The following is a 26,655-nucleotide window of genomic DNA, read 5'->3' as shown; positions in this document are numbered from 1 at the left end:
GTAGAAGATCTTTTTATATACACACAAAGCATGAAAAAATACCTCCTCCCACCCCACTCTCCTGCTGGTAATATCTTATCTAAAGTGATCACTCTCCTTACAATGTGTGTGATAATCAAGTTGGGCCATTTCCAGCACAAATCCAGGTTTTCTCACCCCCCCCCACACACAAACCCACTCTCCTGTGTGTGTGTGTGTGGGGGGGGGTTTGAGAAAACCTGGATTTGTGCTGGAAATGACCCAACTTGATTATCATACACATTGTAAGGAGAGAGATCACTTTAGATAAACTATTGCCAGCAGGAGAGTGGGGTGGGAGGAGGTATTTTTTCATGCTTTGTGTGTATATAAAAAGATCTTCTACACTTTCCACAGTATGCATCGGATGAAGTGAGCTGTAGCTCACGAAAGCTTATGCTCAAATAAATTGGTTAGTCTCTAAGGTGCCACAAGTACTCCTTTACTTTTTGTGAATACAGACTAACACGGCTGTTACTCTGAAACCAATTTGTATTATGTATTACAAACTTAATAAAGATGTCCCAAAAGCAAATGGATAATACAACACAAAATAGGTGTCACAGACTTCACCCATCATGTAAAAAATCTTAGAATCAGTGCACTGAATGCACTGGAAATTCTACACAAGTGTTACTTTAATTATTTGGGGGAAAACACTATGTGATGGAAGTACTGTATGTTTCTCTTCACCTTTGGACACTTAGTATACTGGATGCTTAAATGGTGTATCAATATATATTTAATCAACGTGACAGCAAGGCTTAATCCTAATTGGTGAAGAACATGTTAGTTAACAGAGACGGAATGGTTTGTTAATCTGTCACTAAGCAAGAAGATGCACATTACTTGTAGCACTGACTGTTCAGCTTTCAATAAAAATGTACTGAACGTCACACTGCTTGCTTTTCTGTTACACTCAGAGAGCTCTGCGGTTGACTGCAAAAGCTGCATCTGGAACTTCTAGACTGTGAATAGGCCACCTTATGAACGTAGCATGTATAATTGGCTCCCTGATAATAATTAAAGCCCCAGTTCAGCAAATCACTTAAAGTGGTGCTTAAGTTCCGTGTTGAATAAGAATGGACATAAGCGTTGCTTAAGTGCTTCACTGAAAGCACTTGAAAATGAAAGTCCTAATGAGTTCAAGTTGTAATACATACTTTTATTTATGCACATGTATTCAAAATGTTCTGAGGGAGCCTTTCAAAATTTTACCAGCCCGCTCACCCCCAGTGAGTAGTTTTTGTTTTTTGTTTTCTGGAGACTTGTTTAGAGAGATGAATGGGTGCAATATTATTTGAGGTTTTAATTATCTTCAATCATTGTGGTTAAAAACAAGTGAGTATTTTAAAGCTATTGCCAGCAATTCCATGAGAACAACCCACAGAGGCAGGAGAAATCCAGAACTGCTATTGCACAATGTTGCAGATGATGAAATTTCTATCCTGATTTCATCTGGAGCATAAAATGACTTGTATGTTTGTTATATAGGTATGATTATTTACTGCTGCATTTGAAGGAATGCAGGTAGATGCATATTTTAATCAAAATTGGGGGAAATTTTACAAAAAAAAATTCATGAACATATTTTGCAAATTCTCAATCAAACTGGTCACATTCATATCTATTCAGAATTATTCATGCCAGCAAAGTTTGGAAAATAATCATTTTTTTACCACAAAGAGAGAGAAATTAATTTAATGACAAAACAAGATTCTATTTCAGGGAGAAACTGAAAGAGTTTACAAATGTTAGGTCATCCAACCATTTAGTGACTCGGGAGCAACATCATGTTGCATCTAGGAAGAGTTAGGTGACCAATCACATGATATAAATAGTGAATCGTGAATAGCAAATACATGAATTATTATAGCAAAGTTAATGAGAAAACATAGGCTAAAAATAGTTTACAGAAGTAAGTTGTCAAACAAATGCTAATAAACAAATTCATAACAATCTATATCCATTTGCAGATAGTTCACAAACAGAAAAATATGGTAATTTCACTGGAGTATGAATTTTAGGCCTGATCCTATTCCGGGTTAGTCCTAAAATGTATGAACATTGCAAGGAATCTGATCTGATTTTATTACTACCAGGGAAGTTTTGCAGTGTCGTATTTCATTGATAAAAATTCACACACACGCATCTCTAGTGTATTTTTAAGAGGCATCAAATAGATTATTAACAACCACTGGGAAAGTCTTCTTTCTTGCTTTCAACTTTGGTTGGGTTAGGCAAATATTTGTGAGCACTACCATATTCAAGAGAGATGAAGGGGAATTTGAATAAAACCTGTAGATTGTGCATCTTTGAGTCTAATTTATGATATCCCAATGAAAAAATAAACATTAAATACATGTCCTACCTGGTTGTTGCATTATATATTCTTCCGTTAAATTATAGCCTAGAGAAAACATATTTAAAATTCATATCGCATTCATGCATTTATCCTGCTCAGATGTAATCCGTAAATGGTATGTTTGCTTTTCCAATGGCCACAATAATATATAATCACTAAGCAACAATGTTATTTACATCTTCCCTTTAGGGGCCGATGTTATCAATTTTGATGGCCATGCTGTGTTACCGTACAGATTCAGGAACAAGAAAATGAAAACATTGAAAGACGTCATCACTCTGAAATTTAAAACCTCTGAAAGTGAAGGTGTCATCTTCCATGGTGAAGGGCAGCAAGGAGACTATATCACCCTGGAACTGAAAAAAGCCAAGCTGGTCCTTAATTTAAATCTAGGTATGCTTATTCTTTAAAAATCATTTTAGGTACATAATTTAAATCCAAATACCATTCTCCTTTTTTTCCTTCTTCTTTTGCTTGTTGTTTTAAGCAGCACCTTATAATCAGATCATCTGGTGAAAATGCTGAATCCTTTCCTGTATACAGTATTTTTAAATGAGTGTAGATTATGTCTTACTATGGATGCAGAATGTCAAAAATATGAAAATGAAACCACAAATAGAAACACAACAAAAAACAGTGACACCTAGAAATGCAGTGTTCCCAAAAATGACAAGAGAATCTTATTCTTGGTTTAGGGCATACATGGTGCTGGTTAGCTTTACAGAGATTCATTTACAGTAGAAGCAAAATGGCTGTGGGAGAGAGGGAGCTGATCAGCAGTACTGGGGGAAAGGCCAGGTGAATTTAAGAAGACTTGGGAAGCTGCAGAGAAAACAGTGAGGGGCCCTCACTGAGAAGCCATGGGCGAATGCCAAGCTGAGGTCCAAGATACTGCCTTGGAGAAAGTATAGCCAGAGAGGAGGTAGAGTGACAGCTCCGGGCTGCAAATGCTTAAGGAGAAATCATGGCCCTACTTAAGTCAGTGGTAGAACAGGATTTCACCCTGAATGTCTGATATGATCTTCAGATGTGCGTGTGGAGGGGCGGGAAAACTTACCGATCTCAGGTTTCAGAGTAGCAGCCGTGTTAATCTGTATCCGCAAAAAGAAAAGGAGGACTTGTGGCACCTTAGAGACTAACAAATTTATTTGAGCATAAGCTTTCATGAGCTACAGCTCACTTCATCAGATGCATTCAGTAGAAAATAAGTGGGGAGATTTATATACACAGAGAACGTGAAACAATGGGTGTTGCCATACACACTGTAAGGAGAGTGGTCAGGTAAGGTGAGCTATTACCAGAAGGAGAGCAGAGGGAACCTTTTGTAGTGATAATCGAGGTGGGCCATTTCCAGCAGTTGACAAGACCATCTGAGGAACAGCAGGCGGGGGGAGGGAATAAACATGGGGAAATAGTTTTACTTTGTGTAATGACCCATCCACTCCCAGTCTTTATTCAAGCCTAAATTAATTGTATCCAGTCTGCAAATTAATTCCAATTCAGCAGTCTCACGTTGGAGTCTGTTTCTGAAGTTTTTTTGTTGAAGAATTGCCACTTTTAGGTACATGGCAGAGGGATACAATTAACTTAGGCTTGAATAAAGACTGGGAGTGGATGGGTCATTATACAAAGTAAAACTAGTTCCCTATGTTTATTTCCCCCCATGCCCCACTGTTCCTCAGATCTTCTTGTCAACTGCTGGAAATGGCCCACCTTGATTACCACTACAAAAGGTCTGACCGTCCATCCCACCCACCCCTCCGGCTCTCCTGCTGGTAATAGCTCACCTTACCTGATCACTCTGCTTACAGTGTGTATGGTAACACCCATTGTTTCATGTTCTCTGTGTATATAAATCTCCCCACTGTATTTTCCACTGAATACATCCAATGAAGTGAGCTGTAGTTCACAAAAGCTTATTCTCAAATAAATTTGTTAGCCTCTAAGGTGCCACAAGTCCTCCTTTTCTTTTTACCGATCTCAGTAACCTGATGCCAGTGTTGCTAGATCCTATACTCTAAGCAATGTGAGAAGACTATTGGGCCACTTTGGGGAGCTACTTTTCATATGGGCCCACCCTTTTTGTTAGCTTTGAGATTGGGAAATTAGTAGGTTGGTTTTCATTTTGTATTCAGTGAATAATCCATCATATAGCTAATTCTGTGGCAGGATTTAAGGAGACCTTAGATGATGAGACTAAGAAGTGTAGGCTGTGTTCATAAAATCTGAGCACTAGAGTGTCAGAGTCAGATACAGGCTCTGTCTGTAGCCAGTTGCCTCATTAAGAAGTTATCTATATATTTATTACTACCGAGTCCTGCCTCTTTCCTTCTGCAAGAGGTATTACAGGCTTCTGAGCAGGTTGGTTTGTAGGCTGAGTTATATAAAATAGTTTTGCTCATATGAGAAGGAAAGTGTGTATGTGGCTTTAGATTCATTTTTTCTTAAAACAAATGCCTTTTAAAATGAGGTTTCATGTAACTTTTGCCTGCTTCTCTTGCAGTCATGTGAACAGTAAATTATTCTATTCATGTATTATTTACAATGCATATTAATTATTTCCACTAGCATTTTCTATTCTGCTCCTTTTTCTAAAGATCAACAGTACAGGCAGATGCTGATGAGGACAGCACATCTTCCTGTAGCACTAATCTATTTTTAACAAATTTCACTGCAATTATAACCCATTTCAGTTTTGTTATATTTCTCAGCTCAGCCAGCCTGAATAATATATAATAGCTTCCATACCTTTGCTTGTCTGGGGTGTGATTATACAGTCTGAGGAGATAGGGGAGGGAAAGATCTACTAAGACTCGAAGTCTGAGTTCCAGCGATGTTTAATGTCAAGAAAGTTTCAGCTCCACAAATAGATTTAGATTATGCTTCATTCAAAACATGGAAGATTGTGTGAACCCTAACTAACATAGCTGTGCCACCAGAAGTGCCTGCTTTAGATTCAGATATAACTGTGCTTTTGCCAGTATAGCTTCTTTCCCTTCTGGGGCTGGAATAAGCTTTACCTGCAAAAAGCACAGTTTTTCTGGTATAAGTTATATTCACAATAGGAGTGCTTTGCTGTTATAATATGTCAGTATGGGTATAACTGCAGACCCTTCCAAGTGTAGACATGGCCTAAAGCTTTTCTCTTATCAGACCCCAAGGGCCAACTCCTCATCTAAGTCAGCATAGTTCCACTGAAGCTTGGAAACTGGCCCAAAGTCTAAATACTCTAGTGAAAGTGACAGCGAAACACTTTCTAGGGCTCAAACACAGAAAATCTCTGATTGAAAACAATTTTATAACTAACTAAAAATGGATATTACTATCATTCTCCATCAAACATTTTCTGTTATCAGTAATTACTTATATACCTCACAAATTAGGTATTTGGTAAATGACCTAGCTAAATATATTAATGGCAAAAACTCCCAAATGAACCGATCTTGACTTCACAGCAAAAATGGTAGTGGTTATGCAGCATGTTTCATGTGAAATATGATACAGCAGGATGAATATGTTTCCTAAATGACACTGAGTGTGAGTTAATCATCTGCTGCTCTTCTATCCTCTCCGTCTCAGGTAGCAACCAGTATGGCTCAATTTATGGTCACACATCCGTGATGACAGGCAGCCTCTTGGATGACCACCATTGGCACTCCATTGTCATAGAACGTCATGGGAGGAACATCAATCTAACACTGGATAGGCACATGCAACATTTCAGAACCAATGGGGAATTTGATTACCTGGACCTGGACTATGAGGTACACAGTGACACCTGTTGCTAGTTCTCCTTCATATCAGCTCTTTAGAATAAAGCCAAATGGGGAACCAACAAACAAAAAGGCGATACAACTTTGATGTCCATACACCAATGAAAGATGTATGGAGAATAAGCTGGAAGAACTGGAAGTATGAGTACATAAACTAGATTAAGACTTAATTTGCACCAGAGAGATTTGGTAGGATAAATCTCATGGCTGGAATGTTGGTTTAGAGGAGTATAGCTTGGTCGGGAAGGATAGGCAGGAGGAAAAGGGAGGAGATGTTATGCTGTACATCAAGAATACATGCACTGGTTCTGAGGCCCAAAAGGAGGGGAGAGACAGACCAGTTGAAAGTCTCTGAGTAAAGATAAAAGGAGAAAAATAGGGTGATGTTGTAGTGGGGGGTCTATTATAGGCCACTAAATCAGGAAGCAGAGGTGGATGAGGCATTTCTGGAACAAATAACAGAAATATCTAAAACACAAGATCTGGTTGTAATGGTGGAATTTAACTACCCGGACATCTGTTGGGAAAGTAATATGGCAAATCACAAAATGTCCAGTAAGTCCTTCGAATGCATCAGGGACAACTTTTTGTTTCAGAAAGTGGAGGAAGTAACCAGAAGGACAAGCATTTTAAACTTGATTCTGGACCAACAGAGAAGAATTAGTTGCAAATCTGAAGGTGGAAAGCAATTTGGGTGAAAGTGATCATGAAATGATAGATTGCATGATGCTAAGGAAAGGAATGAGTAAGAGCAGCAGAATAAGGATGATGGATTTCAAAGAAGCAGACTTTAACAAACTCAGGAAACTGGTAGGTAAGTTCCAATGGGAAGAAAATCTAAGAGATAAAAAGGTTCAGGAGACCTGGCAGTTTATCAAGGAGACAGTATCCTGGTGCAAAGGAAAGATAGAAAGAATAGTAAGAGTCCAATATGTCAGCACCAGGAGCTGTTTAATGACCTGTACATTAAAAAAAAATCCCGCAAAAAAAGGAAACAAGGACAAATGGCTAAGGAGTACGAAAGAATAACAAAAGCATGTAGGGACAAAATCAGAAAGGCTGAGGCACAAAATTAGTTGCACCTAGCAAGAGAGATAAAAGGCAGTAGGAAGAGATGTTATAAATACATGAAAAACAAGAGAAAGACTAAAGAAACTGTATGTCCTCTATTTAGTTGGGAAGGGGTATTAATAACTGATGACATCAAGAAGGCTGAGGGGATTAATGCCTATTTTGTTTGTCTTCACTGCAAAGGTTAATGGTGACCAGACACTCAACACAATTAATATGAACAGCAAGGAGGGGGAGGTAGAAAGCCAAAATAGGGAAAGAACAGGTTAAAGAATATTTAGATGAGTTAGATATATTCAAGTTGGCAGGACCTGATAAAATTCCTAGGGTACGTAAAGAACTAGCTGAAACCATCTCGGAACGGTTAACCATTATCTTCGAGAACTCATGTGGGCAGGTGAGATCCCAAAGGACTGGAGCAGGACAAACATAGTACCTATCTTTAAAAGGGAGAACAAAGAAGACCCGGAGAATTACAGACCACTCAGCCTAACTTCGATACCTGGAAAAATACTGAAACAAATCATTAAACAATCAGTACATAAGCATCTAGAGTTGGGTTATAAGGAATAGTCAGCATGGATTTATCAAAAACAAATCATGCCAAATCCACCTACCTTTTTTCTTTGACAGGGTTACTGTCAGTGGATAAGGGAGAAGTAGTAGACGTGATATGTCTTGTTTTTAGGAAGGCTTTTGACACAGTCACACATGGCATTCTCATATGCATACTAGGGAAATGCAGTCTAGATAAAATTATTGTAAGGCAGATGTATGAGTGGTTGAAAGACTGTACTCAAAAAGTGGTTATCAGTGGTTCACTGTCAAGCAGTGAGGGTGTATCCTGTGGAGTTCTGTGTGGGGTCAGTCCCGGGTCTGGTAAAATTCACTTCTTTTTGTAATGACTTGTAAAATTGTATGCTTGTAAAATTTGAGGATGACACCAAACTGGGGTGCGGGGTGGGGGGTGCAAGCACTTTGGAGGAAAGCATTAGAAATCAAAACAACCTTGACAATTGGAGAATTTGTCTGAATTCAACAAGATGAAATTCAATAAAGACAAGAGCAAAGTCCTTCACGTAGGAAGAAAAAAATCAAATGCTCAGCTACAAAATGGAAGAATAAGTGGCGAGGTGATAGTACTGGTGAAAAGGTTCTGGGAATTATAATGGACAACAAATTGAATATGAGTCAACAATGGGAAGCAATTGTGAAAAGGCTAATATCATTTTGGGGTGTATTAATAGGTGTGTTGTATGTAAGACATGGGAGGTAAGTATCCTGCTTTACTTGCCACTGGGGCCTCAGCTGAAGTACTGTGTCCAGGTCTGGATGCCACACTTTAGGAAAGACGTGAAGAAATTGGAGGGAGTCCAGAGGAGAGCAGCAAAAAGTGATAAAAGGTTTCAAAAACCTGACCTATGAGGAAAAGTTGAAAAAACTGGGCACATTTAGTCTTGAGAAAAGAAGAAAAGGGGACCCGATAATAGCCTTCAAATACATTAAGGGCTGTTATAAACAGGACTGTGATAAATTGTTCTCCATGTACACTGAAGGTAGGACAAGAAGTAATGGGCTTAATCTGCAGCAAGGGAGATTTAGGTCAGATATTAGGAAGAACTTTCTAACTATAAAGGTAGTTAAGCTCCAAGGGAAGTTATGGAATCTCCATCACTGGAGATTTTTAAGAACAGATAGGACAAACACGTGTCAGAGATGATCTAGATTTATTTGAGCACAGTGGGCTGGATTCGATAAACTGCTGTGGTCCCTTCCAGCCCTACATTTCTATGATTCTATGAACTTTAGCTTTTCTGCTACATTTTATGGCATTTATTTTAATCAGTGCTTTTAGTTCTTAGATTCCCTCTAATTTTCTACAAAGCTCTGTAGTTCTGTTAATTTTGAAACTCAGTTCCCCCAATTATCTTCTAGATCCCAAGTCTGCCAAACTTCAGTGCCTGCTGTTAGACTCATCTCTTTTCTCAGGCATTTATTTATTTATTGGGTCTTAGAGTGTTTACATTCCTGCACGAGTAATGTTCGTGGGCTTTTTAAAAATATCTTTCAGTACTTAGAGATTATGCTGACTGCTTTAACAAATTATTAAAATAAATACACTTTCCTTAACGACAAAATGTAAAATACAATAAATAAAACTAAAAGAACTGTAAGTGCCCCAAAGTCTATTATCTCATTCCAAGTGACCAGCATGCTGCTGATCTAGGAGGCTTGTGTTCAAGAATAGAAATAGGGGATTGGTTTAACCCGCTGACCTTATCTTGTGGCAAAGAAGGCCAAGTAGAAACATGTTACTAATATAGGCCCCAATCCTGCACCTCTTATCAATGGGAGCTTTCTCACCAATCGAAATGTATTCTCTGTAAGAGACAATGGGAAGGGAAGATAGAGAGAGAAATGTGTTTCACTTCTGAATTCAACAGTAAATTTAATAATAATAATCAGAAGTGAATGAAGAATTTATAGCAAATAAGTTTTAGATTAATCTATATCATGTTTGTACTTGATTACTGCATGACTTGTATTGTCATTAATTTGTTCATTGTCCTAGACTGGTAGATGAATGTGTGCAAATGTGTTGAAGCCCATAGGCTGCTTGTGGGATCTTCTGTATATTTGTCTATTCGCTACTTGTTGTTAGATATTTGTGGTATTTGATTGGTTGGCTGAGTCACACAGAATTGTTTCTGTCCTTGCAACTTTTATAAAAAGTAGTACAAATACTTCAGTTATGAACCTTCGTTGAACCCATATTTGAATAAATATTTCTGAGATTCTCTTTTTTTATGAATATTCTTTTGAGTGAGAAACATTCATGTGAATATTTGAGGGAAATGACTTAAAAGAGTGGCAAATGCCATTGAAGTAAATTAATGGTTTCATTCAAACAAATGTTCATGAATGCCTTTTTTCAGTACTCATCCAGTTCTAACAAAAGATAATTTACACTTATAATTAGGGTTTTAAAAGTACTAAACACTTAAATTATACCTCATAACAACCTTGAGAGGTAAATATTATTAAAACTATTTTTTCAAGCAGATAAATTGAAAGCACAGTTAGGTTAAATGAGTTGCCTAAGTCTGCACAAAAAGCAAGAGGCACAGATGGGAATAACCAAAGTTTTCTGACTCCCAGTGCCTTGATCTACAAGCTAGAATACACTCCCTCCTCCCTCCCCCAAAGGTAGGAATACATCTAATGTTTACACTCCAGTTAAACACCTGCAGCTAGCCTGTGTCAGCTGACTCTGGTTCACTGGGCTCCGGGTCTGTTTAATTGTGGTGTAGACATTCAGGCTTTGGCCGGAGTTGGGCCCATGGGAACCTGTGAGTGGGGATGGTCCCAGAACCTGGGCTCCACTCCGAGCCTGAATGTCTGAATCACAATTAAACAGCCCTGGAGCTTGAGACACATGAGCTCGAATCAGCTGGCACAGGCCAGTTGTAGGTGTTTAATTGCAGTGTAGATATGAGGCCTGAATCTCTGTCCCTTCCAACAAGTAGGGTAGTTTCTCAGGAGCAATCCTCTGGGGTATGTTCTGCTTTGTATGTGTGTGGGAAGCTCCTCATCTCTGATGGAAGTTACATGAATACATCAAAGAGAGAATATACTTTGAATTTGTTTCAGTAATTCATATAAATGTCAGTAGTAGCCCTGAACTGTCTATCTCCTTTCCTCTCAATTAACACTGTCTTTTTAGTGTCTCGTTGTCATACACCACATTTAAATGTGCTGCCCTTATGATAAACTAATCATAGGTGATAAAGCTGAGAGAATCAAAACTACATTTCAAATGGAGAAACTATTTTTTAGGTTTCTCTCTTTCAGAAGAGATAAGCCAGCAAGAGAAATTGGCACTATTTCTAATTACGCTGTTAATGCAAAAAAAAAAAAAAATAAATAAAATAAAAAATCCATCAATCCCTCTGAATTTGTCATCCTGTCTGGTTGTCTCCTTTTTTCCTTCACTTTTTTCACAATCTTTTTCTTTTCCAGTTTCCTGCTTTTTTTTCAAGTGCATAAATACTGGCTTAGCAAAGAATGTGTTGCACCAAATAAAACATTAAGGGTTTGATCCTCAGCTGGTGTAAACTGTTGTCATTTCATTAAAGTCAACAGAGCTTAGTCACCAGCTGAGGACGTGGCCACAAGATTACATGAAGGAGCCCATGTGAGCAAGTTTTAAAGCCTTTGGTTTTCAGATGCATTGCATTGAGTAGGCTTTAGTTCTTCTTAAATGACTCAAGGATCTTCCCCTCTTTAAGATGGAAAAAGAAATGTTCAAAACATTTTTTAAATAGATAATGTTCCCCTTGAGTTTCCTTTTCCTGTTCTCAGTAATACCCAATAGAATTGACAAAGAATGATGTTTGAAAACTTATTTCTGGCAAATTCCAGAGGCAGTGTCTAAGACAGGGATCGGCAACCTTTGGCACGCAGCCTGTCAGGGAAAGCCACTGGTGGGCCGGGACGGTTTGTTTACCTGCAGCGTCCACAGGTTTGGCCAATTGCAGCTCCCACTAGCCGCTGTTCGCTGTTCCAGGCCAATGGGGGCTGCGGGAAGAGGTGGCCCGGCCTGACGGGCCGTGTGCAAAAGGTTGCCGATCCTGGTCTAAGAAGTTTGTGTGAGCATTTTTGGGAAGGAGTGTACTTTGGTATATTATTGGTACCATCATCTGTTTAATATAAATACTGGGCTGTCAATTGCACTGTTAAACAATAATAGAATTCTATTTATATAAATATTTTTGGACGTTTTCCACATTTTCAAATATATTGATTTCAATTACAACACAGAATACAAAGTGTACAGTGCTCACTTTATATTTATTTTTTATTATAAATATTTGCACTGTAAAAACAAAAGTAATTGTATTTTTTCAATTCACTTAATGCAAGTATTTTAGTGCAATCTCTTTATCATGAACATTGAACTTACAAATGTAGAATTATGTACAAAAAACAACTGCATTCAAAAATAAAACAATGTAAAACTTTAGAGCCTACAAGTCCACTCAATCCTAGTTCTTGTTCAGCCAATCACTCAGATAAACAAGTTTGTTTACATTTGCATGAGATAATGCTGCCCACTTCTTGTTTACAATATCAGCTGAAAGTAAGAACAGACATACTCAAAGCACTATTGTAGCCGGCATTGCAAGATATTTATGAGCCAGATGCACTAAAGATTTACATGTCCCTTCATGCTTCAGTCACCATGACAGAGGACATGGGTCCATGCTGATGATGGGTTCTGCTCGATAAAGATCCCAAGCATTGCAGACCAACACATGTTCATTTTCATCATCTGAATCAGATGCCACCGGCAGAAGACTGATTTTCTTTTTTGGTGGTTTGGGGTCTGTAGTTTCTGCTTCGGAGTTTTGCTTTTTTAAGACTTCTGAAAGCATGCTCCACACCTCGTCCCGATGAGATTTTGGAAGGCACTTTAGATTCTTAAATCTTGGGTCAGGTACTGTTGCTATCTTTAGAAATCTCACATTAGTACCTTCTTTGTGTTTTATCAAATCTGCAGTGAAAGTGTTCTTGAAATGAACAACATGTGCTGGGTCATCATCCAAGACTGCTATAACATGAAATATATCGTAGAATGGAGGTAAACCACAGAGTAGGAGACATACAATTCTCCCCCAAGGAGTTCAGTCACAAATTTAATTAGTGCATTATTATATGAATCACCATTAGAGGTTAGAGAATGATTCTGAACAAATAATTTGACTGTCTCCCCTACCTTGTTTACAATTTTTTCTGTGATGGATATTTCTTCCAATTCAATTATTATTTGATATATTTCTTGTTCCATAGCTTGTGAGTGAGCAATTCATGGTGAAATGTCTAGAATGGGATGAAAGGTCACATGGTATGCTTTGTTCATATAGGGATGAATGTTGGTCTCCAGGGTGAATATTAACAATTACAAAATCAAAATTTGCTTTCTTCCATTTTTTGCTGGGCTTATTTAAATTTACTGTTTGGGCAAACAGTAGTGCTAGCTATCTCATTTGCTGTGTGTGAATGTTCAGGAAAACAAATACATCTGCAGCATATTTGTTTTAAAATTCTAATATATTTCCCTCCAGTTACTATCTACAGTCTCTTGTTTGTTTTCAAAGATAACCTTTGGTGGCATGCCTTTTTCTGGGAAGCCAAGTTCAAATAGCAGGAAAAACTTCAAAGGCTGTATGGAAAGCATCAATTACAATGGTAATAATATCACAGACCTTGCCAAGAGGAGGAAATTGGAACCTTCTAATGGGGTGAGAACTTTTTCATGATCAGCTAAACTTCTGACAAGTAATGGAGCATACATAGATAGTGTGACTCTGTGTGTAGCTGATACCCATGTGATATATTGTAGTAACATGATATGATAAATAACTTTTATCACATACCTGTGCAGTTTACCACATACTTATGAGCACATTACTTTACCCCTTTGCCAGCTTCTCATGGGTCTTACTCCAACATTCCAAACTGGTGGTGTAGTTTCAGACAGCTGCTATTTAAAAAAAAAAACTGATAACTTTCTCCTTTTCTGGTTGGATATTAATTCCTGAGCCAGTGATAGCTTTCCTAGATGTAAACATGTCGTGGCTTCAAAGTGTAATCTCTCATGTCCCTAAAGAGTTAGTAGTGGGGATACCATTGGAGAGAGGAGATTCTCCACTTCATCTGGCATTGGCTTCTAGCCCTGGAAGGCCTCAAGATATCAGACTTTAAAGTCATGTTGTTTTATAAATAGAAAAGCTATTTTGGAGGTAGTTTACATTATATTAATTTCATTTTTTTCTCTCCCTTGGAAGAACTGCACAATGGTACTCATGAAAACGAAATCCTATGTCTTTACCAGAGGAGGGATACAAGAACTAGTCCCATTAATATTTTTAAGTCTGTAAAAAAATTCCTAAAATAGCTTTTCTGTAATATATGTGGCACACATGGAATACATGGTGTTGTAGTGTAGAATAAATGTTTTACTGTCATGAGTCCAGGATGACCTGCCTACATCATTCATGGCTTCCCTCTTCATAAGCATTGTAACCCTCACAAACTCCTGCCAATAATATCTTCATACAACATCATGAGCATTGTAACACTCACAACATCATGTACTCTTTATAAATACACATGCATATGTGATGGTGATGAAATCGTATAAAATTCCTAATTAATCTATACATATTGTATATGGTTTTAATATCAATATGCTGATATAAAGTATCTGAGGAATATGGCTGAGTGATCATGACTGCGGGAATGATAATTTTGAATTTTCTGATTTTCATCTTAAAATCTCTGAAAAAGCTAAACTTTAAACAGTAACACTGTTTTGCACAAATAGTACATTTTGTTATTTCTACACCAAATTTCTTTAGACATGACAAAGACATTAAGCATGATGTGCATGCCAGGTATGAAACTCTGCTTCAGTATAAGAGTTCTAAAACCCAACCATCCTGAATCCTTGAAATTCCTCCTGTTCTTCAGGGGATTTCCTGCCAGACATGGTGAAATCCAATTAATAATATTGAATTCCTGTGAAAAAAGATGCTCTGTTTTCTGTAGGATATGTGGGATTTTAAGTGTCCCACACTGTACAGGACAAATGAGCTAAGCAACACACGTTATATGAGAAATCTTGCCAGATTTTCAATTGGGTGCCTAATTCAAGCCTGATTTCTGAATCCCTGTTAAGGAAGGGTATTTATATGTGTGCTTAAGTCCAATTTAAGTCAATGGGATTTAAGTCCATGCTTACATGCTTTCCTGGAATAGGAACAGTTTTAAGTATGTTACTTTAGTGCTTTCCTGAATTGGGGCCCCAGATAAGTTGCATGATTCTCAGAAGTGCTGAACACCCAATGTCAGTCCTGTAACCTATGGGTGCTGTGGGTTTTCAAAACCTTTAGAAATCAGACTACTTATTTAGTTGCATAAATAGTGACAGGGATAGATGAGAATCCCTCTTCTTTTTTTGGTATGAAATTATATTACAGTGAGATCCACAGATGTAGTATTGTTATTCACTAGTGCGTCATCAAGAGTCTATTGCAGGCTCGTTTAATTCGATGGTTCTTTTGATTTCCAGTTCTAAGAATGACTATAAAAATAGAAGTGACCTTTGTTTTCAGTAGAATTACTTACACTGCCTCACCTCTGCAAAAACAAAATCAATTTTGTTCTAATTAAACCAACATGGATTTTTATGTTCCTTGCAAAAGCTTTTTTGCTCTTCTTCCTCAGCCTGATTTAGCATGAAAACTTGGGTTTTGTTGATGATACTATTATTAACCATGTCCATTCTGGTGATGTCTAGGCATTAACTAAGATTGAGCTTCCATTGTAGTAGGTGCTGTACAAACGCAGAGTAGCAGAGAGCACATGCCATGGCAACCTTACTATCTAAGTAGACCAGACAGACAAAAGGTAGGCAAAAGAGATATAATACAAGCAGAATGGTCAGTGTTAGAGCTGGGCAGGAAATTGTTTTCCTGTCACACTTAAACTGTTCTGTGTCGGGGTGAACCTGAGACTTTTCAAAGCTTTTTTGCAAAGAGAGAGAGAGAGACCCACCCCAGATTATCCAAGAACCAGGTGGTCCCAAGTGAGTGCCACCATCACCACACTATTCTGGAACAGGTCCCTCTCAGCCTCTCCTGTTGAAGTTGTTACACTTTGTATAAATAAATATTTATTAGAGCAGGGACTTGAACCAGAAATTCCCACATCAGTGCCCTAACCACTGGATTACAGAGTCAGTCTCTCTCTCTAGCCCAATAAATATTGAATGATTTATTTAAAAAATGGAACAGCTCCAACAAGAGTGATTGGGGCAGAGACTGACTCTGTAAGCTGGAGGTTAGAGCCCTCCCTTGGAACGTTGGTGACCTAGTCCCTGTCCCTGTCCCTAATCAGGGTCCTGGGTCTTCCACATGCCAGATGTATGCCTTAATCACCAAGTTCTTGGCTGTTCTGGGTTTGATCTTGCTCTCTCTCTCTTTCTGACCAGAAATGACATCCTGGACCTGAGACACCTTCCCAACTGAAGTTTCATTTTACTGGTACATCAGCAAATCAGCATTTTCTTACAAAAATCTGTTTTGTTGAAAAAATCCCAACCAGCTCTAATCAATGTTATGACAGCAAGTTTAATGTTGCTTCCACTATTGGCGGGGGGCGGAGGAGGAGGGAGGGAGGAAGGAGGGAGGAAGGAAGGGTTAGCTAGGAGGAAATTGGCTAAATAGAAAGTCAAAGGAAAGGGAGAGGAGTGATGAGAACAGAGTGGGTGAGAAGGAGGGGAGAAAGTATGAAGGGCAGGTGTGGACTGAGGCTGAGGTGAAGAGACTGTGCAAGAGGGGACAAGGAGTGGGTTGGAGCAAGCAGCCAATCAGTGCAGGTCAAAGAAAATCCAGTCAAAACCATAGAGAATATCAGTGTACATCAGTCCCTGTTTAAACTGTTTCCACAGCTGCTCTCCTGACTTCAGTCTCTGCCTGGCTCCTCTTTGCAGTTTCTTTCCCCAAGGCTATGTTGTGGGGGAAAGAGAAAAGATGCTGCATAGGTGTTCATGCTTGGATGATGGAGGGAAGGGCCTCTCCCTTGCACAGTTCTTGGCCTGGAGGGTGCTGGGGGGGAGGGTGTGTCCAAGGCTGAACCCCATTTTACCCCTGTCTCTCCCCCACCAATGCAGCAGGTTAATCAGCTTAACCAGCTTCTCCCGCTGCTCTGCTAGCTTCAGTCTCAATGCATAAGCTAAATATGAAGGGAGTATTTTTTTTATTTAAACTGTGTGCTTTAGACCAGCATTGTGTTAAGCCTGAAGATGAGTAAAAATCTATTTTTATAAAAATAATGAATGAACACTTGATAAAATGTTAGCAGCGGGATATAGGCTTTGCAAAACAATCCGTTCTGAGTTACCTCTCTTTTGAGAATATGTATTCAGTTTATAGTTCTGTTCATTTGGAAAAGGTTTTAAAAGGCAGTTGTTTTTCCAGCAGCGGTGATGCCTGGATGTGGGTAGGAAAAAATGTAAATGTAGACTTATAAGTGTAAATTTAGAGTTAATTTACAATATAGGGTAAAGATCATAATGCAAAGCCCAAGCTGTCTAACTTGAGAAGCTTCCACTGTTAGTCTTCTAGCATACTGTTAATAATTTTGCAATAAGAACAAAAGTCTCAACATAAATGCACGGTATATATTTGACTTTCAGACTTCAGTGCTGGATGAGTACTTCAGCAATTGATTCTGAACCTAGTCCATAGAAAAGGATCCATTTCTCTTTGAAAAATATGAATCTCGTTATTGTGGCAAACTTCAGATGAGTTCTAACTCTTTTCCCAGCTCTAGTAGACCATCTAAGTGAACTGGGCTTTACATAAAAGAGTAGTTTCCTGATGATGTACAGTCATGGAGGGAAATAATAATCCAGTTTAGATTAAGTTGAATATCTCAGTAGAGAAAAGATCAGATCGGCTAACTGACAGAGAAACATGAAGAGAGTTATACCCTAGAATTATATGCTTCTTCCACAAGTAATCCTTTACACTGTTAGCATTTAGGAATACATTATCTCATTCCTGTGTAAGGGATTTGCATACATTCACACCCATTAGCAATTGTGGGAGTTACATATGCAACTCTCCCATGCATTAGAGGCAAGAGAGATTTAACGGTTCAAGACAGAATGTCAGTCAGTTGTGAAAGCCAAGGCATCTTTGTCCTGAGGAAAATCTCAGTTCGTCACAGTAATAAAGCAACAAGAACTCTTAAATGCATGATACGTGTGCCACAGACTGCTGATTAATTCACTAGGTACTAGGACAAAACACTTAGAATGCTGCCTTGTGTACCTGGTATGTCACCATTGAAGTGCCATCACAGAATGTCAGCTCTTCAGAGACACTGTGGTGCTCTGTGTCCATGCAGGACTAACTTGTCTACACAGGAGTAGTTACTTCCAGTTAATTGGCAGTCAATTAGTTCAATGTAGTTAACATATTTGCAAAGGCTAGTCTGGATACTCTGCAAATTTTTGTTCCAGGATACAAAATTTGTGATTTACCCTAGGGCTCAGCCTCGCGGATTCTGTGACAAATGTTCGGGGATGTTCAAACTAATGTTTACAAATGTATTAATTAACTTGGGTAAAATTTCAGTCAATTAAAATCTCAAAGTGAAAATCTCTAGGCAAGCCCACTGGGACTCGCTTACAGTAAAGCAGTGAAGATGGTCCTTACCCTTTATCAGTTAGGTGTTTTTCATGCTCCTCATTCATGCTGTGAATTAAAAGCTTCAACAACTCTTTGAAACAGTGAAGTCCCTAAACTCTTGAATATAATGTTGTGTGATCTATTATATGTTCCAGATGTGTGTTACAATGATACTGTAACACTGGGATTGTAATAAAGGCAGACACTGGTCTTTAACATGTTCAGAATAAACACTTTTATTTTTTTTAAGCCCCAGGGTGTCTTACATAGTTAGAACTTCTGTGCTGATGACAGCTAAATAGTAAATCTGGTAATTATACTGCCCTCTAGAGGCAGGATGCCAGGCCGTATAACTTTCTGGCACTATGTATAATGTCAATCTGATACGTGGATTGCATCTGTAAAAACTTCCAATTTGAATACTATAATGCCACAGAAGCTGCTTACTTTTAAATTTGTATCTGGCATGGGAGCACTGTGTACTAGCACATAGGGGATATGTAAGTGAGGGGAATCATGCTCTTCCCATGATTGGTGTCTGTCTGCTATAGAAGAAAGTCAGTGATATTTTAGGATTTATTTTTCTTAAAAAAAAAATTAAAAAATTAAAAAAAAATTAAAAAATCATTTTTGCTCCTCAGGGGATTAGTAATGACATGCAAAGTTTGTCACTGTTAGGTCACCATATGTAATTCATCCCTGGTCAGTAATCTTTACATCTAAACATATGTGCTTATTTCATCATCATAACCTGTCTCTCATGCATTTTAACATGCAAAACGCCCCACACATTTACTTCAGTTGAAGTCTCATAAATAAAATGAAGCTCATACTCAGAAACCACACATTTCTAGCACTATTTATGGATGTAGAAAAGTTTAAACACTGTATTTAAGTTTGGGATTTTGTCCTGTTTGTTTTTGTTTTAGGGAAACTTAAGTTTTTCGTGTGTGGAACCACATACGGTGCCTGTCTTTTTCAATGCTACCAGTTATCTGGAAGTGCTTGGTCGCCTGAATCAGGACCTGCTTTCAGTCAATTTCCAGTTTCGGACCTGGAACCCCAATGGACTTCTCCTGTTCAGCAACTTTGCCGATGGATTGGGTAATGTCGAGATTGACCTGACTGAAGGCAAAGTCAGTGTTCACATCAATGTCACCCAGGTGAAGAAGAACCGAATAGACATCTCATCAGGTAAGCAGATTTTCAGGGTTTCAGGTTTATTGTAAGTCTCACAACAACCACAGTGAGTTCAAAATTGAAAGAGTTTTATCCCTTGGACTTAAGTTCCAAATTTAACAACATTTTTTATTGTAGATTAATGAAATCCTTTATTTTATGCTTTGATGAACGAGAGGTGGAAGATGTGAAAATGGTATTTTCTTTTATAACTTCCTCTCGTCTCATCCTTAGTATTCTCTACCTCATTTTGTTTTGAATAGTTGTGCTAAGCAAACATTTATAGTTGGTCTAAGGACATTTCTCAAGTATTAAAGTATGGTTATGCTACATTTTTCCTTTCTAATGGCTATTGAGTTTTCTGTCTTTTTATCCCTTGCTCCATTATCAAAGCAGCATTTATTTTTCCTTCCTCTCAAAGGGCAGACAGCATAGCCATTTCAAAGGTTGCTGTCAGTCTGATCTGTCAGTATGGAGATTGGAACCTCTCATGTTCATTCAACCTTCTACCTCTTCATTTCCCCAGAGACCATCAGTGGGTACATCTATAGTGGGGAAAATAATACATTTGAACTAATATGGTGAAAGATACTATTTTTATCTTAGCGTGGATGAGGGCAGTCATGTTTAAAAAAAACATGGTTAACCTTAGAGTTGGGTTAGATTTGAAAAGTAATTATCCAATGGTAAATCATGACCAGCTAGTGTACTTTTAAACATGGTTGTCTTTGTCCATCCTAAAGGCAGTATTGTGGGCAACATTGTGTTAGTTAAGCTATGTCAGTCAACATATTTTCTGATGTGATGCATTTTCCCAGTAAAGATATGCCCAACAGTGTACCTGATCATTGTCATGGTGAGCTAGGTTACCCAAGTTTGCTTTCAAACCCAAGTGCTCTGTATGTCAGTGTGATACATTTTCTAGAATTGAGGTCAGGCTAATGCCAGATATGATATATAGCTATTAATTCACCAAGAACTTCATAGACTTAAATTTGAACTTTTTCGGGGGAGAAGCGTGGGTCATATACTTTAATCTTCACCTAACATTTCTGTTCTGTCAGTGTTCGGAGGTTAGCATAATGGGGAAAAAAAGAAACCACTTTTCATAGATAACCTATCTGAAGTGTACTAGCTGAATATTCATGCTGTACACAATTAATAATTTTAAAAGGGAGCTTTGAGGAAGTGTAAAACAAGAAAAATGCTTTGTATTTTTTTTAAATAAAAGTATTTATCATGTGGATGAATCAGGACAGTAACCATTTATTTGATAGGTTTCAGAGCAGCAGCCGTGTTAGTCTGTATTCGCAAAAAGAAAAGGAGTACTTGTGGCACAAGTACTCCTTTTCTTTTTGCAAATTTATCTGATGTGTGGAAATATTTTTATGAGTTCTTTTCTTTCTTTTCAGCTCACTAAGGCATAAAATAGAGCTGAATAAAACTTTTGCTACAAATCTAAAATTAGAGGAGTGTGTAACCTGTTTAGAAGTAGAACTGAATATAATATAATAGTCATAGCACCATTTAAAAAAAATCTAAATGTATTTCGTTCTGAGTTGGTGGAATTGGAACATTTTATGAAATATGTCAGTGATGTTTTATGTTATTTTTACTATTAGATTTGGTGGTTAGGTATTGTTTGCTATTGTTTTAGCTTGGCAATATTAACACTGTAGATTTTATTTTATTTTCCTGTGTATTTACAATGTGCAAATGATAAGAGTCAGTAGTGCTCTGGATCTAGTGCAGGGAATGGAGAGGGAATATTTTGGCTCATGTGCTGGCACCTCTTAACAATAAGTACCTTGCCCCTCCACCTGCTTGCTCTCTTGCTCTGCTGCCCCAAAGTCTGGTTTAAAGACAGTTTCTTCCTGATGCCATAGGGGGCTGTCAGTATACGTTTGCATTGCATTTTGAATCATCATCAATTTGTTCTGGAAGTAGATTTCACAATCTGTTCAGCAAAATATTTGGAGTCCTTAAAATTTCACCAAGTTGCCATTAATTTGCCTGAAGCTTGACTTGGAGTGAAACCATATAAAACATCAGTTAACATTTTGTGAAGCGGACTCGCATGAAGAGGAATCAAAAATGTTTGCACAAACCTCTGCCAAAATAAGCCACTGGATTTTACACAGCTGTAACCTAACATCAAGACACATGACTTCTTCCTCCAAAAGAAATCCTTCCAATCTACCTGGATGGTTTAATCGATAGTCCAGGAATCACATACAGCCATTTCATTTTATGACTGTTTACTATTCTTGGTCCTTGCTTCCATTGGTGCTGTATATTATGGTTATGGGTGCCTTATGGTGCTCAATAATATTAATAATATGCTTGGTAGTACATTTTTGTCTTTAGACGCATTTGTGTTTGGATAGTCATCCTGCATGTCTTTTGATCCATTTTACTTCCTTATTGTCGCTTGAGAATCAGTGTGCTTGAATTGTGTATGCATATGAGGGTAAGTAGAAGACTCTAGTTCTCTGTCAAAACTGATGACTTGCTAATTAATTTCCCATCCTTCTAAATGATTACTTGATACTCCAAATTCTCTTATTAAAACATTGTGCCTCTGTTGTACAGTGCCTTGTGATGTCTGGTAAGATTCAGATGATATATCAGCTGAAGCTTTTGTTGTCATCTTGGCAGAGCTTTCATATTTAATTAGATTGAATATGTTGTCTATGTACAGACAGGCAGCTCTTATTTTACATATTTTCATGGTATTTTATAGAACATTTGCTGAGTCATTTGCATTTCTAGCAGCCTCATAGCACCTATACCCATATTTATTGCTACCTATTGATGTCAGTGAGATGAATGGTTTGCAGGTCATTGTAAAAGATACTAGGTACAACTGCAAAGTTTAGAGGCAATAGAATCAAGTAATCATCAAGGAGAATAAATTGACTGTGGTAAGAAAAGCACTGCTGTTAATTTGAGGGCTCTAAAGGAGGTTTATTGTTTGTCTTTAATGGCAATTCTGCTGCTCCTATTGTCATTTTATATAATGCTGCAGTGCTATATTCATCCAGAATTCTGTAAAGTAGTTTAATTTAAATCCTCACTATGTTGCTGATCAATTGCCTTTACTTCTTCCCTGAGGTAATAGGGTACAATCATGAACTTTCTTTCCTCAGCTTAAAATGTGTTTTCCATTAGCAGAACTTGATTGCTCAAGTATTTACAGAAAGCAAATGCAAAAGGGTTTATGGAAAATTCATTTTCAAATATGAGGGCATACTTTGGGAAAATCTGTTATGGTATTTTCAGGCCCCAGCAATAAATATTACATTTTGAGGGTGTTTTGCGTATATTAAAATGTTGTGTATTAGAGATTCTTTTGACCAAATTCCAACCTCTTGAGGTTTGAAGTCTGTTGAACATTCTTCCTTTCACTGTTTGGGAAGGAAGCTACATTAATGCAATTTTGTTCAAAAATAATGTGCCTTCTGCACAGTTGGACAGATATAATGAATGAGATGGACTGTGTCAGAAGCAGTGAAGACAGGAGAAAGCAAGGGATGAGCAGAGATTGGGTGAGAGAGAATGTCCAGAATTAACATTATGACCTTCAGCTGCGATTGTGACGCTAACTAGCAACGTTGTTTGGGGTGATATCTTATATTAAACGATAAACATTCAAAAGTAAAAAGCTAGTGGTGGTCGTGGTACATGTAGGTACCAATAACAGGGAAGGATAGGAGAGAGGTCCTGGAGGCCAAATTTAGGTTGCTAGGTAAGAGATTGAAGTCCAAGACCTCCATGGTAGCAGGTGTAGGAAGGAGGGGTTTAGATTTATTGGAAACTTTTGGGAAAGAGGGAGCCTATATAACAGTGGTGGGCAACCTGCGGCCCAGAAGGGTAAGCTAATTGTGGGTTGCGAGACATTTTGCGGACATTGACCATCCACAGGCATGGCCTCCCACAGCTTCCAGTGGCCACGGTTCTCCATTCCCAGCCAATGGGAGCTGCATGAAGCAGTGGCCAGCATGTCCCTGCAGTCCGTACCACTTTCCAAAGCTCCCATTTGCCAGGAACGGCAAACCGCAGCCGTTTCCCAGCCAATGGGAGCTGCAGGGGCCATGCCTGTGGATGGTCAATGTCCGCAAAATATATCGCGGCCCACAATCAGCTTACCCTGATGGGCCGCATGCGGCCCACGGGGCGCAGGTTGCCAGACACTGCTATACAGGAAGGATGATTTCCACCTAAACCAAAATGGAACCATATTGCTAGCACTTAACAGAACAGGTCATGCTGGTGGGGGAGTGGCACTATATATGAAAGAAAGTGTAGAATCAAATGAAGTAAAAATCTTAAATGAACCAAACTACCATAGAATCTGTATGGATAGTAATTCCATGCTCAAATAATAATAATAATAATTAATAATAATTAATAATAAATAATATCGCAGTAGGGATATATTGCCAACCACCTGACCAGGATGGCGATAGAGAGTGTGAAATGCTCAGGGAGATTAGAGAGGCTATTACAATAAAAACTCAATAATAATGGGGGATTTCAACTATCCCCATATTGACTGGGTACATGTCATCTCAGGACAGGATGCAGAGGTAAAATTTCTTGACACCTTAAATGACTGCTTCTTGGAGTAGCTAGTCCTGGAGCCCACATGAGGAGAGGAATTTATTGATTTAGTCCTAAGTGGAGCACAGGATCAGGTCCAAGAAGTGATTATAGCTTGACAGCTTGGTAATAGTGACCATAATATAATTAAATGTAACATCCCTGTGGCGGGGAAAACACCACAGCAGCCCAACACTGAAGCATTTAATTTCAGAAAGGGGAACTACACAAAAATGAGGAGATCAGTTAAACAAAAATTAAAAGGTACCGCACCAAAACTAAAATCTCTGCAAACTGCATGGAAACTTTTTAAAGACACTATAATAGAGGCTCAACTTAAATGTATACCCCAAATTAAAAAACAAACAAACATAGTAAGAGAACCAAAAAAGAGCCACCGTGGCTAAACAACAAAGTAAAAGAAGCAGTGAGAGGCAAAAAGTCATCCTTTAAAAAGTGGAAGTTAAATCCTAGTGAGGAAAATAGAAAGGAGCATAAATACTGACAAACGAAGTGTAAAAATACAATTAGGAAGGCCAAAAAAGAATTAGAAATACAGCTAGCCAAAGACTCAAAAAGAAATACCAAAGAAATTTAAGTATATCATAAGCAGGAAGCCTGCTGAGCAACCTGCAGGGCCACTGGACGATCAAGATGCTGAAGGAGCACTCAAGGACGATAAGGCCATTGTGGAGAAACTAAATGAATTCTTTGCATCGGTCTTCATGGCTGAGGAAGTGAGGGAGATACCCAGACTTGAGCCATTATTCTTAGGTGATAAATCTGAGGAATTGTCCCAGATATAGGTGTCATTAGAGGAGGTGTCATAAATATAAAGGGAAGGGTAAACCCCTTTGAAATCCCTCCTGGCCAGAGGAAAGCTCCTCTCACCTGTAAAGGGTTAAGAAGCTAAAGGTAACCTCGCTGGCACCTGACCAAAATGACCAATGAGGAGACAAGATACTTTCAAAAGCTGGGAGGAGGGAGAGAAACAAAGGGTCTGTGTCTGTCTGTAGTCGTCTTGGCCAGGGACAGAACAGGAATGGAGTCTTAGAACTTTTAGTAAGTAATCTAGCTAGGTATGTGTTAGATTATGATTTCTTTAAATGGCTGAGAAAAGAATTGTGCTGAATAGAATAACTATTTCTGTCTGTGTATCTTTTTTGTAACTTAAGGTTTTGCCTAGAGGGGTTCTCTATGTTTTTGAATCTAATTACCCTGTAAGATATCTACCATCCTGATTTTACAGGGGGGATTTCTTTATTTCTATTTACTTCTATTTTTTATTAAAAGTCTTCTTGTAAAACACTGAATGCTTTTTCATTGTTCTCAGATCCAAGGGTTTGGGTCTGTGGTCACCTATGCAAATTGGTGAGGCTTTTTATCCAACATTTCCCAGGAAAGGGGGGGTGCAAGTGTTGGGAGGATTGTTCATTGTCCTTAAGATCCAAGGGTCTGGGTCTGTAGTCACCTAGGCAAATTGGTGAGGCTTTTTACCAAACCTTGTCCAGGAAGTGGGGTGCAAGGTTTTGGGAAGTATTTTGGGGGGAAGGATGCGTCCAAACAGCTCTTCCCCAGTAACCAGTATTAGTTTGGTGGTGGTAGCGGCCAGTCCAATGATAACGGGTGTAATATTTTGTACCTTGGGGAAGTTTTGACCTAAGCTGGTAAAGATAAGCTTAGGAGGTTTTTCATGCAGGTCCCCACATCTGTACCCTAGAGTTCGGAGTGGGGGAGGAACCGTGACATGGTGGCACAGTGGTGGGATTAACCTGAAATCATTTTGAGATCCAGTTGAGATTTTTTGAACTAGAAATACAGATTTTAAAAAGGAATTTTTAGGAAGTCCAGAAAGCAGCTTTGAAACTGAAAGCAGCTTGGTTTCTCTCTGCTTTGTGGCCAAGCAGAGACAAAAGGGGATTATCTTGTGAATTGCAGGTTTTCTTTGCCTGGAGGCAGGGTACTTAACTCCTGCAGGGAAATTCACAGTCTTCCAACCCAGAGGTTTTTTTTTTCTTTTCTTCCTAAAAGTAAATAGGGGGTGTGTGCTCTACCCATTTGCCTGGAGACAAAAGTGGCAGGGTTTTTTTTAGGATTTTGATTTTTTTTTGTTTTACAAGGAGCACAGGTTTGAATAGAAATTTTTTTTTTCTTTGGGCTGGGTAAGCAGGTTTCCAAGTAGTTGGAGGTTTTTTGCTTTAATTTGGGCCCAGAGCAGAGACAAGGGAATTGTCTTTTTCTGTAGGCTGACAATCACTATCAGAGAATAGGTATTCTATTCCAGCACAGCAAAATTTTACAGCCAAGTTTTGTTTGTTTATTTCTAAACCTCGGGTGTAAAGTTAGTTAAAAACAGAGAGGTTAGAATGGCCAAATCCTCGGCTCG

The 26,655-nt window shown here is 38.4% G+C and overlaps 1 protein-coding gene across 6 annotated transcripts in view; it reads left to right on the top strand.

Annotated features, from left to right (window-relative positions):
• The window catches only part of CNTNAP2 (contactin associated protein 2), a 1,669,434-nt gene that overhangs the window by 792,496 nt on the left and 850,283 nt on the right, over positions 1–26,655 (top strand). For all 6 annotated transcript variants that reach the window (XM_073332778.2, XM_078851686.1, XM_073332785.2 and 3 more), the window contains exons 5-8: positions 2,573–2,776; positions 5,963–6,147; positions 13,386–13,529; positions 19,418–19,682. In XM_073332778.2, coding sequence (XP_073188879.1) covers positions 2,573–2,776; positions 5,963–6,147; positions 13,386–13,529; positions 19,418–19,682 — 798 coding nt within the window. The remainder of the gene's footprint in view (positions 1–2,572; positions 2,777–5,962; positions 6,148–13,385; positions 13,530–19,417; positions 19,683–26,655) is intronic.

This window comes from Lepidochelys kempii, chromosome 2 (assembly GCF_965140285.1).
Source record: "Lepidochelys kempii isolate rLepKem1 chromosome 2, rLepKem1.hap1, whole genome shotgun sequence".
In the NCBI taxonomy this organism is placed as follows: domain Eukaryota; kingdom Metazoa; phylum Chordata; order Testudines; family Cheloniidae; genus Lepidochelys; species Lepidochelys kempii.
This window is presented reverse-complemented; position numbering and strand designations above follow the sequence as displayed.